At 40.5% G+C, this 16,663-nt stretch overlaps 1 protein-coding gene across 1 annotated transcript in view; it reads left to right on the top strand.

Annotated features, from left to right (window-relative positions):
- Positions 1 to 16,663, top strand: part of rspry1 (ring finger and SPRY domain containing 1) — a 32,978-nt gene that overhangs the window by 12,891 nt on the left and 3,424 nt on the right. The window contains 9 exon segments of the mRNA NM_001015941.2: positions 1,706 to 1,832; positions 2,338 to 2,396; positions 5,230 to 5,296; positions 5,765 to 5,896; positions 8,360 to 8,475; positions 8,665 to 8,808; positions 9,364 to 9,475; positions 11,135 to 11,237; positions 15,929 to 16,081. Of these exon segments, the coding sequence (NP_001015941.1) occupies positions 1,706 to 1,832; positions 2,338 to 2,396; positions 5,230 to 5,296; positions 5,765 to 5,896; positions 8,360 to 8,475; positions 8,665 to 8,808; positions 9,364 to 9,475; positions 11,135 to 11,237; positions 15,929 to 16,081 (1,013 nt within the window).

Genomic DNA, 16,663 nt, shown 5'->3' with positions numbered 1-16,663 from the left:
CAAAATTTTCTGGGCCCCCCTCCTCCCACGCCCTGCCCCCAATGGCCCCTCCCATCAATACAAAGGACACACAGACATTGGTAGCCAGGGCCCCCCTAAAACATTGGTAGCCAGCATCTCCCCAGCATCCTCCAGTTACCCCCTTCCCTTGTCCTCCAGCTCCCCCCCCAGCGTCCTTCCCATCATCCTCCAGCTCCCCCCAGCGACTTCCTGTGGTTCACCCCTCTTGGTATGTGCCCCAGCATCTGCACAGCTCCCCCAGCGTCTCCAGCGACTTCCTCCAGCCCCCCCCACCAGCGACTTCCTCCAGCTCCCTCCCCACCAGCGACTTCCTGCGGTTCCCCCCTCTTGGTATGTTCCCTCAGCTCCACCCAGCATCTGCACAGCTCCCCCAGCACCCTCCAGCTCCCCCCCCAGCGACTTCCTGCAGTTCCCCCTTCTTGGTATGTGCCCCAGCTCCCCCCAGCATCTGCACAGCTCCCCCAGCATCAGTGTATCTGAGAGCAGCTTTTTCTACTCTGTCCCCCTTCCTGACATGCAGGTAGGGCTGAACTGGGGTGGCTTTGAGGGACCTTTGGCTAGAAAGATTTTGGTGTTTCAACATTTTAGGTAATGCAGTTTCTGGAACTGGGATTCAATACCAGCTCTCAATAGTGACCCACCAAACAGAGACAGTCAAGAATCAGGGATACAGTTGAGTGTCTTATTCAGACACACACCCCTTCGGTGCACTGTTGCATGCAGGTCCTGGGCCTGATGGTGGCAGCAATAGGATCGGTGTCTTTAGCTCAGTATCATCTCCGACCACTACTGTTATGCATACTGCACAGATGGAAGAAGGGTTCCCTCAACCAAATCAAATTCCTTGACAGCACAGCCAAGCAATCATTGGAGTGGTGGAAACCTAACGCAGGATAGATCCTGGGAGGAACCTCAATGGACACTGGTTATCAGAGATGCAAGTCGAACAGGATGGGGAGTGAGGCTCAAACACAAATTATTGCAGGGCATTTGGTCTCCTGTAGAGTCCCAAATACCAAGAAACATACTACAGTTTTAAGCAGTCTACCTAGTTCTCATTCAGTGGCAAGATCTGTTGGAGCATAGATACATAAAGGTGCAGTCGGACAACTGCAGTTACAGTTGCTTACCTGAACCATCAAGGGGGCATTCAGAGTACGGCCACCTGGAAAGAGATGCAAAAGGATTATGTATTGGGCAGAAATCTGTGTTGTTACAATAATGGCAATACATAACCCAGGGAATCCTTAATTGGGAGGCAGACAATCTACGACAAAATACAATAAAGGGAAACATATGCTCATAAGTAAATAATTTGTGAAAATCTTACCCGTGGTATAGATGGGCCCGGGTGCTTATGCCCTAGAGCTTAGGGGAGCCATCATGGATAAATCACAAATATAGAGAAAAGGCAGGCACTCCGGTATTGAAGTAAATAAGTAGCAGTTGTTCGTAAGAAGTTAAAGTAAAATCACAAAAAGTTTATTATACCGGTACTAACACATATTGCAGTTAGCCTTACGTGTTTCGTACCATGCGGTACTTAATCATAGGCCTATCATAAGTCACAAGTTGTACATAGCATATTTATTCATGGAGGATCTTTGTATTTGCTCCCTTTTTTATATTGAATTTCTGTTGTCAATTCCAGTAAGGTTTTATTTCGAATGTTTGTATTTTAAAGGATGCTCTCCAGAAGCTGACCGAAAAGTTACATTTAAGTGGGGCCACAGCAACCCAAGATGCTTGTAATCCTGCTAAACACCGCAATACAACTGCAGTATTAGGATGCTTGGCTGAGAAGTTGGCAGGTCAGTGTCCATAATATAGCAGTTGTCTGTTCCAGTCAGAGCAGAATACATTAATGCCTAACTCGCCATTGACAGTAATACTGTTCTGTTTCCTACAAATCTATGCGTAGGAGTACATTTACATATTTACTGGGAATCACAACGTTTTCTCCACTACCCACATATTGCTTGTTGAAAGTTTTTATTATTTGAAATCCAAATGTCATTATGTTGTATACTTTCATGCCGAATACATTATCAGCTGCATTTCAACCTGCCTAACAAGGACATTTTCCAAACGCCTTGCCTAGCTGCATCTGATACTCACGCATAAAATTGTTTATACTCTCCCCATCTGCTTATATCCTGTGCATCACTTTGCACAGCTTGTCTGGTCTGGCATATTTTCCTTTGCAGCTCTAGTAACTCTTAACTGTTACTGTCATTACCTTATACTTGTTATCTTATTCTGTGTCCTTCACCTGACTGGGAGAATAAGGCTCACATTGTAACTTTGTTTTTGCAGGTCCTGCTAGCATATCTTTACTTGGACCTGGGATTTTGGAATATTTACTAGAAAGTTTGGTGAGTAACCCCCCCCCCCAGTGATTATAATTGCTTACCTGATATTATGGGACCATATCTTTTAACAGCAAACTCCTCTGGCCTGGGGTATTTCAATAGAAACGTACCTGCTGAAAACTTTTTCATCTTCTGCCTTTTTTCTGGGCTCTGAGAGGTGCATGAGCAGTAAAGTGAAAAGCTACTGTAGCTTTTTTATTTAAGTTTGCCATTCTCTTTACTGCATATGTGCCTGACAGGACCAGAATGAAGAGGGAAGAAGCCAAAGAAGATGTGACAATAGACTTCTGCAGAAATACCCTGGCTGGTGCAGTTTTTAGCAAACCGGTGCACCAGCTTGGGGTATTTGGTTAGAGATTATAATCACTGGGAGTGCCTAACATCACTCTTGCCCAGTGTTTTATGTGTTAATGATAGTCATCCTGGTTATATATACATATATTTACATAACTGTTTGTACAATAATGCATTATAGAAACAAAAATATGTAGAAACTGTGAGGCAGTGTAGGCGGCAGGAAAAACATTAATAAACAAACACACTAAGTTAAACTGTGAGTAACACTATAAAGTAAGAAAATTATTTCCCTTTATAGGTTTGATCTGTTTGTCCCAGAACCTATTAGATGGAAAAAAGTGTGCTAAAACTGGCCCCTTAAAATGATAATAGACTGAGAAAGACTAGTTTCTCTGGCAGTTGTGAATTCAGATGCACTGCGCCATCTGCCTTACTCTCCATTTTAACAATAAATCCTTGTAGGTTGTATGGTATCTGCTAGGCAAATGTGGTGCATACTGGGCATTGAATAATCAGAATTAGCTAGTGTTTGATTCTATAATCTTAGTGCAGATACGTTTTGGCAATTCTTTTCCACTGCTCTTAGGGAGATTGCACATGAGGAGTTGGCAACAGATCTTCTAAAAATATTTGCCCATTTGGATCCATTAGAATCACTGCATGTAAAACACCTGATTAGCCAGGATTGCTCATGTAACATGTTTGTGTAAAGGTGTTATCGTGTGATTTGACTCCCCTGGTATTGATGATTTTCCATGCAGCATACAGCATACAATTGCCCTTATACAGTGCCCTTATACAAAAGTATTTGGCCCCCTTGAACTTTTTCACATTTTGTCACATTATAGCCACAAACATGAATCAATTTTATTGGAATTCCACGTGAAAGACCAATACAAAGTGCTGTACACGTGAGAAGTGGAACGAAAATCATACATGATTCCAAACATTTTTTACAAATAAATAACTGCAAAGTGGGGTGTGCGTAATTATTCAGCCCCCTGAGTCAATACTTTGTAGAACCACCTTTTGCTGCAATTGCAGCTGCCAGTCTTTTAGGGTATGTCTCTACCAGCTTTGCACATCTAGAGACTGAAATCCTTGCCCATTCTTCTTTGCAAAACAGCTCCAGCTCAGTCAGATTAGATGGACAGCGTTTGTGAACAGCAGTTTTCAGATCTTGCCACAGATTCTCGATGGGATTTAGATCTGGACTTTGACTGGGCCATTCTAACACATGGATATGTTTTGTTTTAAACCATTCCATTGTTGCCCTGGCTTTATGTTTAGGGTCGTTGTCCTGCTGGAAGGTGAACCTCCGCCCCAGTCTCAAGTCTTTTGCAGACTCCAAGAGGTTTTCTTCCAAGATTGCCCTGTATTTGGCTCCATCCATCTTCCCATCAACTCTGAGCAGCTTCCCTGTCCCTGCTGAAGAGAAGCACCCCCAGAGCATGATGCTGCCACCACCATATTTGACAGTGGGGATGGTGTGTTCAGAGTGATGTGCAGTGTTAGTTTTCCGCCACACATAGCGTTTTGCATTTTGGCCAGAAAGTTCCATTTTGGTCTCATCTGACCAGAGCACCTTCTCCCCACATGTTTGCTGTGTCCCCCACATGGTTTGTGGCAAACTGCAGATGGCATAAAGGCCAACTTTGTGCAGTGCACGACTAATAGTTGTCCTATGGACAGATTCCCCCACCTGAGCTGTAGATCTCTGCAGCTTGTCCAGAGTCATCATGGGCCTCTTGGCTGCGCTCTCCTTGTTCGGCCTGTGAATTTAGGTGGACGGCCTTGTCTTGGTAGGTTTACAGTTGTGCCATACTCCTTTCATTTCTGAATGATCTCTTGAACAGTGTTCCGTCAAGGCTTTGGAAATCTTTTTGTAGCCTAAGCCTGCTTTCAATTTCTCAATAACTTTATCCCTGACCTGTCTGGGGTGTTCTTTGGACTTCATGGTGTTGTTGCTCCCAATATTCTCTTAGACAACCTCTGAGGCCGTCACAGAGCAGCTGTATTTGTACTGACATTAGATTACACACAGGTGCACTCTATTTAGTCATTAGCACTCATCAGGCAATGTCTATGGGCAACTGACTGCACTCAGACCAAAGGGGGCTGAATAATTACGCACACCCCACTTTGCAGTTATTTATTTGTAAAAAAATGTTTGGAATCATGTATGATTTTCGTTCCACTTCTCATGTGTACACCACTTTGTATTGGTCTTTCACGTGGAATTCCAATAAAATTGATTCATGTTTGTGGCTGTAATGTGACAAAATGTGGAAAAGTTCAAGGGGGCCGAATACTTTTGCAAGCCACTGTAATTATGCTTCACCAGGTGTTTCCCCTACCAGGAGAAATACCCTAAAGAATGCATGTGGTCTGCCATTGACTGGAATGGGATGTCTCTGGCCTAAGGCCTTATTCAAAAATGTTTGCAGTTTATACATTTTTCTTACTAAAATTTACTTTAATAAAATCTATGTTGATATACCTCTAATTTAAAAAAATGTATTGTGTTTTTTTTTTCCAGAATGTCAAATTCCATCCCATGGTCATTCTTTTTGCACTTATTGCACTGGAAAAGTTTTCACAAACAAGTAAGTTTGCCTAAATATATACATTTCTTGACTGGGTGTCTGAACTAAACATTGTGGGCCTTATTTAGCAAGTTGTGGCACCATGTTGAATCTATTAAAGAAAAAGACATAAAGGAAAGATTTGCTCTTTAGCCATGTTACTTGTCACTCATTAAAACATATTGACAACTCTTGTTGTGCAAAGTTCAATGTTCTAAGCATTAGGGGGTCCCGCACTTAACACTTGCTTTGAGCACAATTTCACTTTAATCCGGCTTGCAAAATCCTTTTCCACTTCCATGTACTTGAATGGAGTTTACAGTGGGATGCAATCTTTGCACCAATCTTAAGGCTATTTCGTGGTGTATAAACACAGCAATATATCCTAATTTCTATTGTTTTCTCCTTTTAAATATACATTACCTACAAACTTGACAGCTCTCATATTTCATGGACCTTCCCTGTTAATTATTCCTGCTTTTGTTTTAGGTGAAAATAAAATTACTGTTTCTGCTTCACAAATCAGCGATCGTCTCCTCTTGCTTGAGACTTGGACAAATAATGGAGATTTTTTGAAGCGACAGGTTGGATTTTGTGCCCAATGGAGTCTAGACAACCTATGTAAGCACCTATATTTTTATTAGAAAATTTGTAACACATGCCAATATGTGGGGCCTGTTGAGAAAAGGGTTGATATTTCATGCACTGAAATGGGCATTGAAATTTGTCCTTATCAGGTTCATAATAATAATTTTTATAATTCTATCTTAACGATTGCAAGATTAACAAAATCTAAATGTAATGTATGTTTTTCAAACTCCAGTTCACTATATGCATTGCAGTCTACACCAGGATAGGCACTGCAGCATAGACTCAACATGCCATAGCTCTATATAGCTAATGGCACTCTTGGCTAAACCTAATTGCTCTCTTATTCAGTGGTTCTGTTGTTCTACCTCTATCAGTTAAGTACTCCTCCAAAGGGGCAGTATTTACCTATTTCAACATTCAACTGCTCCTTTATAAACTATAGCAAAAAGGAAAAGTTGTGCTCACCACTAAACAATTTTAAACTATTTGGTGGGGGTGCAGTGAAGCAGAAATGGAATTTTATGGGCATACACTGAACAAAGTGCTCATACCTGTGACTATGTACATACAGTGGATATAAAAAGTCTACACACCCCTTGTAAAATGTCAGGTTCATGTGCTGTACAAAAATGAGACAAAGATGAATCATTTCAGAACTTTTTACACCTTTAATGTGACCTATTAACTGTACCACTCAATTGAAAAACAAACTGAAATCTTTTACATAGTACACAGTAATATAGTAAGTTGGGTTGAAAAAAAGACATATGTCCATCACGTTCAACCATAATGACTATATATAACCTGCCTAACTGCTAGTTGATCCAGAGGAAGGCAAAAAACCCCATCTGAAGCCTCTCTAATTTGCCGCAGAGGGGAATCAGACCAGTCCCTGGATCAACTTGTACTTAGAGCTATCTCCCATAACCCTGTATTCCCTCATTTGCTAAGAAGCCATCCAGCCCCTAGGCTGGAAGGAAGAAAACCAAAAAAACTAAAATAATGTGGTTGCATTTAGTGTGCACACCCTCTTCTAACTGGGGGTGTAGCTGTGTTCAGAATTAAGCAATCACATTCAAAATCATGTTAAATAGGAGTCGGCATACCCCTGCCATCATTTAAAGTGCCTCTGATTAACCCCAAATAAAGTTCAGCTCCTCTAGTTGGTCTTTCCTGACATTTTTTTAGTCGTATCCCACAGCAAAAGCCATGGTCCCCAGAGAGCTTCCAGAGCATCAGAGGGATCTCATTGTTAAAAAATATCAGTCAGGAGAAGGGTGCAAAAGAATTTCCAAGGCATTAGATATACCATGGAACACAGTGAAGACAGTCATCATCAAGTGGAGAAAATATGGCACAACAGTGACATTACCAAGTACTGGACGTCCCTTCAAAATTGATGAAAAGTCGAGAAGAAAACTGGTCAGGGAGGCTACCAAGAGGCCTACAGCAACATTAAAGGAGCTGCAGGAATATCTGGCAAGTACTGGCTGTGTGGTACATGTGACAACAATCTCCCTTATTCTTTATATGTCTGGGCTATGGGGAAGAGTGGCAAGACGAAAGCCTTTTCTTAAGAAGAAAAACATCCAAGCCAGGCTACATTTTGCAAAAACACATCTGAAGTCTCCCAAAAGCATGTGGGAAAAGGTGTTATGGTCTGATAAAACCAAGGTTGAAGTTTTGGCCATAATTCCAAAAAAAATATGTTTGGCGCAAAAACAATACTGCACATCACCAAAAGAACACCATGCCCACAGTGAAGCATGGTGGTGGCAGCATCATGCTTTGGGGCTGTTTTTCTTCAGCTGGAACTGGGGCCTTAGTTAAGATAGAGGGAATTATGAACAGTTCCAAACACCAGTCAATATTGGCACAGAACCTTCAGGCTTCTGCTAGAAAGCTGAACATGAGGAGGAACTTCATCTTTCAGTATGACAACGACTCAAAGCATACATCCAAATCAACAAACGAATGGCTTCACCGGAAGAAGATTAAAGTTTTGGAATGGCCCAGCCAGAGCCCAGACCTGAATCCAATTGAAAATCTGTGGGGTTATCTAAAGAGGGCTGTGCGCAGGAGATGCCCTCACAATCTTACAGATTTTGAGTGTTTCTGCAAAGAAGAGTGGGCAAATCTTGCAAAGTCAAAATGTGCCATGCTGATAGACTCATACCCAAAAAGACTGAGTGCTGTAATAAAATCAAAAGGTGCTTCAACAAAGTATTAGTTTAAGGGTGTGAACACTTGAATATGCAACCACATTATATTCATTTTCCGGTTTTCTTCCCTCCACCTAAAAGATTTTTTTTTTTCAATTGAGTGGTACAGTTTATAGGTCACATTAAAGGTGGAAAAAGTTCTGAAATGATTTATCTTTTTTGTAACATTACAAAATGTATAAAAACTGGAGCAAAAAGATGTTTATACTAGTAATAATAGTACTAATGGTATGAACATGTAACCACTAATATTTTATTCCATTTTTTTCAGTTTTAAAAGAAGGCAGAAGGCTGACCTATGAGAAAGCAAATTTGTCTTCAATTAATGCCATGCTTAACAGTAATGATGTGAGCGAGTACCTTAAGATCTCTCCATATGGATTAGAAGTAAGGACTGCATTCTTCAAGTCCTTCTGTGCTTATATCAGAATATTTTGTTTTCTTTTAAACACTACAATATACCTGGTTTCTTTCAGTACAATGATTCTGGTTTAGATTTCTCTACATGGAGAATTCTGCCTTAATTTATAAACAGTACCATTTGCCCTTTAGTGATTTTCACTTCCTTTTTGTTAGGCTCGATGTGACGCTTCTTCCTTTGAGAGTGTTCGCTGCACTTTCTGTGTTGACTCTGGTGTATGGTACTATGAAGTGACTGTTATTACATCTGGAGTCATGCAGATAGGCTGGGCCACCAAAGACAGCAAATTTCTTAATCATGTAAGTGCTTCTGTGGAAATATGCTATCTTCCCTATGCCATCAGTCACTCAAGTCAGATAGTTATTGTACTGTGTTTATTTAAGTAGCTACAAAATATTACAAACACAGGGAATTAGAAGGGGACAATGAAACCTGTATATGGGTTTGATATATTCATGTTATTTAGACTGCTCAGAATTTGGGGGTTTCCAGATAAGGGACCTTTCATTAATTGGATCACCAAATAAACCCAATATGATTGTTTTGCGTATAATAAGGATTAATGATATCTTAGTTGAAATCAGGTACAAGTGACTTTTTTATTATTACAGAGAAAAAGGCAATCCATATTTGTAAATTTTTAGTTATTTGATGAATTCGTAGCTTTCTAGATAACGCGTTTCCAGATAAGCGTTCCCATACCTAAACAACAAAGTATAAAATTATTAATAAAAAAATATACAAATTCTGACACAGTCAGAAGTAGATCCCTGAAACAAAACTTAAATTTTATGGTTTGTAATTTCAGGTAATGTACTTTACCTTTACCCCTCTTCATTCATGCATTATTTTAGGAAGGATATGGTATTGGGGATGATGAGTATTCCTGCGCATATGACGGCTGCCGGCAGCTGATCTGGTACAATGCTAAAAGTAAGCCTCACCAACATCCTTGTTGGAAAGAAGGTATGAATCTGCTGGATGTTATGATCATTATGTGCTTTAAGTATACAGTATCTCTCCTCTCTCAATATTTAGGCTGATGTCCCACAGATCGGTTTAGTCGTCTGCAATAGATCTCTGCTATCTCTGGCAACTAACCGCTTCTTAATGCCTTTCCACCAGCAACAACAATAGGGGTTGACCGTGGAAAGCCCTTTGCATAACTTCGGTTTTTTGAAGTCACAGAAAGTTGACTGCAGGAGGAAGATTTGCGCGACTTTGGAATACGGAAGAGATGTAAAGGGCTTTCCAATAGATTGCTGCTATCGTAGGCGACTAACCACTCCGAAATGCCTTTCCACCGGCAGCAATAGGAGTCATCAGTGGAAAGGCCCATGATAGCACAGATCTATCGCGGGCGACTAACTGCTCTATAAGACTTAGTGATGAACTGATCACTTTGAGTTGCCAATATTTGCCTAATAATGTATTTGTTTTCTCCTTCACCAAACCAGAAATAGACAATTTCATTTCATTTTCATAAATCCCTATCTATAATACAAAGGAAAGGAGAAAAAAATGTGTGTATATTTGTAATACAATTTAAAAGCCAGACTGCACTCACTGATATTCAGTATGTGTATTAATAACAACATGTGAAATCACCATTTTCATAAACACACACATTTTTTTACTCCAACTTACTGATGTTTGTATTTTAAGTTAATAACAATTGTATTTCATCCAAAGTTATACATTTTACATAATTCTCTGATTTAAATTCCTTAATTGCATCTTAACAAGATGAACAGAAAAAAGTAATTGTGTAAACTGACTTAGAGTGGTCCTCGGAACACTTTTGCCATTTACACTAAATTTCTATTTTAAATGTTATTAGCAATTTCAGACAGTTTTATACTGCTAGACAGGGTTTTCAGCTACAGGTACAGGGTATCCATGACCTGCCTTTTCTCTGCAGGCAGAGAGAAGCCAATGCGCTTCCATCAATTCTGCCATGTCTCTGCACTGACAGACACAAAGCTGGCCCGTGTGCAGACACATGGAGCAGATATCGGCATGTCGAAGTGAGACACTGGATTTTTCACCACATTAGATTCTCTATGCTTGTGGATAAAACACAGATCTATTTACTTTCTTTGCACTGTCTATATTTAGTTAACCCATGGGTTGCTGACTCAGTTGAACCAAAATCACTCTATACATGAAAATATATCAGAAACTAATGGGCAAATTTATCAAAATGTGAGTTTAGAGGTTATTACATAAAAACTCACCCACGTTCAAATCATTCCTATGTCATTTTTAGAATCTTGTTTATCAGTGGGAGAAATTTAGAACTCCCCATTTGATAAATACACTTGCACAAATCCCATAGGAATGAACAGAACATGGGTAAGTTTTTATGTATTAAGCTATAAATGCACATTTTGATAAATCTGCCCCTGAATTGCAAAAGTGCAGAGAGAAGCACCCTGAATAAGTTTTCATAAGTTTTTTGGTGGCGTTGGTTTTATGTGTCTGAATAATTAAGAAAGGGAACAGAGTTACTTTTACCTTACTCATTTACAAACTCAAAAAAATATGCAGTTTTTGAAGGTAGCTGAAACTTTGTAAGAAACACTTTACTATTTCATGTTGGTCTTCAATAAATGTTTATTTCAGGAGACACAGTTGGCTTTTTATTAGACCTACAAAAAAAGCTCATGATTTTCTCTTTAAATGGTTACCAACTTCCTCCAGAAAAGCAAGTTTTCTCATCCGCAACGTAAGTAATTTGCATCATAAAATTATTTTATTATATAAGCTTCATTTTAACAGAGTAACAAATGCAAATACTTTCATAAAGGGAATAATATAATAACAGTATGGATATAATAAGGATATAAAAGTCACCAAGGCTTTTGATTTGTTGTTAATGGCCCCAAAATAATGATTGTCTCTGCTAAGGATCATGTAGGAAATGTGTCTTTTGAGGGTCCTGTCTGTAGTTGCAGGAGACTTACTGTATATACTCGAGTATAAGCCGATCCGAATATAAGCCGAGGTACCTAATTTTACCTAAGAAAACTGGAAAAACTTATTGACTCGAGTATAAGCCTAGGGTGGGAAATAAAGCAGCTTCTGCTAAGTTTCAATAATCAAATAATTAATAAAGGAAGCAAATTGTCCAATAAAAGCTTATCACCTACATCTAGAGGATATCCTGGGCAGTTGGCACCCATCAACAGGATCCCAACTTACTAGTTAACATACATAACAAAAATACTGTCTTTGCGTTTGATACCATTGCACTATTGTGGTCCTTGACTGACGCGTCTCCATAAGCCCAGTAGACTTGACATCTCAGCGTGGTTTGTTTTTTGGCAATCAAGCAGAGTATACCATGAATCCCATGGGTCCTTGCTTCACAGAAACACAGCTCTACAGAGCTGAATGCAGATTTCACATCCCTGAAAAATAGAACTGCTAATTCACTTTGTGCATCCCAATCAAACCATTATTGCTTCTTTATTGCATTTGCATAAGTCAGGTTTGTTTATAGGGAGTGGTTTAGTAGTCATACACTGTTGGGAAATTACACAGCTGGAGGGGAATAAAGGGACTAAATGCTCCTCGCTCGGCGCCAGCTTTTTCAGGTAGGAGAGCGGTTGGGGAATATAGGCAGCGCTCGCGAACGGCCGAGTACACACGGGGGGGGGGGGGGGGGGGGGGGTTGTGGCGTGCACGCCGAATGCCATATTCACTCGAGTATAAGCCGAGCATTAGTTTTTAAGCACATTTTTCGTGCTGAAAAACTCTGCATATACTCGAGTATATACGGTATGCTGTATGTCTCTAGGGTAGAGTAGTCATGTGGGTGGCAGGTTATAGAAAAAAAAAATTTCCCTTCAGTTTTAAAGAGGATGTACACCTTTAGTATGTTATAGAATTGGCAATTCTCAGCACCTTTCAGTTGGTCTTAATTTTTTTGAATGATTTTTTTCTGCATCCTTCCAGCCTTCAAAGTGAGTCACTAACCCTGGCAGACAAAAAAGTATTGCTATGTGAGGCTACAATTTTATCGTTACAGAAAAGTTGCCCATACGCTGTAAGATCCACTCGTTTTTCGTTCTCCCGATATGTACCTATGGGTGGGCAATATCGGGCTAATTCTACCGTTTGGGCCTAGGGCAGGAATAGACCCTGTCTGTTTAGGGACCACATCAACAAGCCGATATGGCCCCCCCATCTGATGGAAAAAAACAGACTGATTAAAATCTGGCCAAATTTCAGGCCAGATGTCTTTCGGGGAGGCCTTTTGATGGTGCCCTTTTTTTTTTTTTTTTGGCCACCTTTACTTTTTATCACTTATCTTGTATAGCTGGTACCACTAGGAGGCAGGACACAACAACAAAATGAGAAACTAGCTCCTCCTCTGCCAGCTATACCTCCAGTGCAGGCAGAGCCTAGCTCAATATTTTTGTTGTGTCCTCAAGAGGTTAGAATGTATTTTTTCCTACTACTGTTTATTATTTTCTCTGTTCATCTTAGTCAGATTTAATACTGACAACAGGGGTTGCTCAGGACTCCTACACTGAGTAGGGTGGCCATATCCTACAACCCCCACCATGGGGGTCTACTGCAACTGTGCTGACCACCCAGCTTATTATCCTTCCCTTCCTTCTCGAGGGGAAAACACTGGCTGTTAGACATACAAGAAGCAGGAGATCCATCCACTGGGTGAGTATGGGTCAGTCTTCTGCAGGTCCCCTTGTTCCCCCAACACCTGGAGATATAGGGAGATTCGCACTGGGGGCATTTTCTAACACAGAGAACGCTATTCACTACAGGTCTTTCCTTTTCAAAAGTGGATCCCTTTTTCTTTCATTTTAGGAGGACACAGGTACTGGAGGGTTAAGATTACCTTCTGGGAGGAAAGGACACTAAAAGAACAAAAGTTGTTGACCGCCCTCCCAGGGGGCCAATCTGACCATTCCCAGCAGGCTACACCCCCTCTGCGAAGCCGTCTTTCCCAGTTCTTTTAGTGTCCTAAAATCAGTCGCCTTAGGGGGGAGTTCTTTCTTCTTTTATTTTTTTTATTTTTTTTCACTTTCTGCTTTTCTTACAGGTCCCTGGGATAGACATTTTTATTCAGATCTCAGGCAGGAACTTCAGCTTAGTACCTTGTGCTGAAGGGGGGGCAAACTCTTTGGTTCCTACTGGGATCCATGGGACAGAAGAACAGGGTCTGCTGATTGGCTCCTCGCTTCTAGCCAGCCCCTCACACTCCCAGACTTGCAGGTCTATGCCTGCACTTGGTGCCATTTGAATTTGACGGCAAGTTATGCACATAGACAGGGGGAGCATGAGAGTAAGCGGCGTCTGCTTACTCTGTTCTGTCAGCGCTCCGGGAGCATCGCAGGGGGAAGGGAGCGTGTTTCATTTGTTTAACTAGGTCTTCTTCATCTACTTTTAGTACTTGATTGAAAAGCAAATTATGTTTTAGGTTACATTCATATAAAGTAGAAAATTTCAAAGGGTTCACAAACATCCGAGAACCACTCTGTCCATGGGCCTGTCCCTGGGATTCCTTAAGTCTCAGGTTTCTGCCTTTTTCAGAAGTGCTTGCCTTTCCTCCTGGACATGAGGACCTTCCTTTAGGGGGTAGCACACATAGTTTCTCAGTTCTGTGATCAAGTGCCCCTGTGGGACCTCAACCTGGTTCTAAAATGGCTGCAGAACCTGACATTTGAACCCTTGGTCTTGGTTCCACTCCTTTTGGCTCACACTGAAAACCTTTCTTCTCTTGGCTGTAGCCTAATTTAAGCGCATCTCCTACATCGCTGCCCTTTCATGTAGAGCACCCTTTCTTGTATTCCACTCTGACCAAGCTGTTTTTTGGAAGGTTCCTTTGTTCTTTCCCAAGGTGGTATCAGCCTTGGTATCAGGGGTACAAGCATGTCCTGGGCATGTCCTGGGCCTTCTGCAACCAAGCGGCAGTGGAGCAGCTATGCAAGGCAGCTACTTTGATCTCCGCCCACTCCTTCATCAAGTTTTACCAGTTTGGCGTCTTTGTAGCATCTGACACTTGCTTTACCAAAAAGGTTCTCCAAGCCATGGTGGACTCTTCCACTTGGGCCTCTTTCTCTTAGTATGTCACCACTGTTCCTGGGTCCCCCAAAGCAGACGATTGAGAAACATAGATTTTGTGTACTCACAATTAAATCTTTCTCTTTGCTTTGGGGACACAGGACTTTCCTCTCTGGAAACATGCTGATAACAACACAGGATTTTATTCTGTTCAGTACAGTTACAGTTAAAATGTTTTTCATGTTCTCCTGTTGGCTTTGGTACAAAACTGAGTTGGGCCCTGCCTGCATGGGGGTATAGCTGGCAGATGAGGAGCAAGTTTCTCTTTTGTTGTTGTGTACTGCCTCCTAGTGGTAACAGCTATACCCCACTGTTCCTGGGGTGTTTGAAATTCCAGACTGGAAAGTTGCTAAATAAAAAGCTAATTCAAAAGCTGCAAATATTAAAGAAATGAAGATCCAAGTGCAAATTGTTTTGGAATATCTTTCTCTATATCATACTAAAAGTTATGTTAAAGGTGAACAACCCCCTTTAAAAGTGTAAACCTGTTTTGTAAACAATGTAAACATTGTGCATAAACACTATCTGAACTGCCAAAGATGTATAAGTTTATTTGCAAAGACCTACATGATTCTTTAAAGTGAGAGGAATTCATAAAAGGCTGCTTTTTACTCACAGGTACCATTTACCCAACCCATTTGGCTGGCAGTGGCTTTCAACACCTCCCTCACCTTGTTCTATGTTATAATGATGAATTCTCGCCTTGAAGTCCCTAATTTCCAAAGAAACTGCACTGCCCACCATGGAAAGCAGAGGAACTTTACGTCCTTAAATTCATCACTTTAACAAAGGACTGCTAGGCAACCCTCTCCTACAGTACTGCTTACTGGATGCTGTCTAGGTTTTTAGTATTAAACTCGGTTATATCACTAAATGTGCTAGAACAAAGGAGTTGCTACATAGCTAATAGGCGAGGGAACTGAAATCAAGTAAGAAACACTGAACTTAACTGTAAACTATGATGTTGGTTTTGATATGTTTGTTCATTTACCTGCCATATTTTGCATTGATGTAAATGAGATGTAGTGTGTGCTGTTCCCTCAGAATAAAAATATTACACAGTTGTAGTCCATTATGGTGAGACTACCAACTGCCTTGTATTCAGGGGTGGAATAAGACCTTGGATGGTCCCTGTGCAAGACAGTTATAGGGCTCAACCAGAGAATAACGAGACCCAGCTTACCCCCTAATTGTTCTGAGTGTTGGACTGGCCACACACTAAATAGATCTGCCTTTGCCTATTGTGTGTCCTGCTTCCCTCCATTAAAAAATTAAATAAAACACTTTGCAACACTGGCCATTTAACATATAATTCTTTTTTCCCAGATCTGGATTTTTTGCTGCAGCAAGTTTTATGTCCTATCAGCAATGTGAGTTTAACTTTGGAGCAAAACCCTTCAAATATCCACCTGCAAGTAAATTTAGCACTTTCAATGATTATGCATTTTTGGCACCTGAAGAAAAAGTTATATTGCCCAGGTAAAAATAAACATTGTATTTATTGTATATATTTGATGCTGTTTATCACTTTTGTATAAGTCTGCTCAAACCCTTTCAGTCTTCTACCCCGTTATTTTTATTTAATTTACATATCTTTTTTCATGTAGTGCATTGTACAGACATATTAAAAAGTCATAACATCTACATCATGATTGATTGATTGGTTTTGTTAAGATCAATGATCACAGTTGTATTGTTGTAGAATTATTACACAAAGTTAAAGAAGGGACAAATACTAAAGGAAGAGCATGGGGAAAAATAGGCAAAGGGAGAAATAATAAAAAAAGAAGAGAAAAAGGTTAGGTTCTACCCTTATACCACACAGTGGTCTGAAAGCAGTTATGGCTTTAGGTATTCATTTTCAAGTACAGTGTATGTAGCAATAACTGATTCTGTATCCAGCTTTAAGAAACACAGCATTATGCTGCTATATCCAGTTAAAGGGACAGTGTTCAACATGAGCCCCTTTTAAAGGAGAAGGAAAGGCTAATAAAGAGTTAATCTCAAGCTGCAGGCATACCTTCAGTTGTCTCAATAGTGCCCTTAAGTCTCCCCATATTT

This window comes from Xenopus tropicalis, chromosome 4 (genome assembly GCF_000004195.4).
Source record: "Xenopus tropicalis strain Nigerian chromosome 4, UCB_Xtro_10.0, whole genome shotgun sequence".
Taxonomy (NCBI): Eukaryota; Metazoa; Chordata; class Amphibia; order Anura; family Pipidae; genus Xenopus; species Xenopus tropicalis.
The sequence above is the reverse complement of the archived record's forward strand: the minus strand, read 5'-3'. Positions and strand labels throughout refer to the sequence as shown.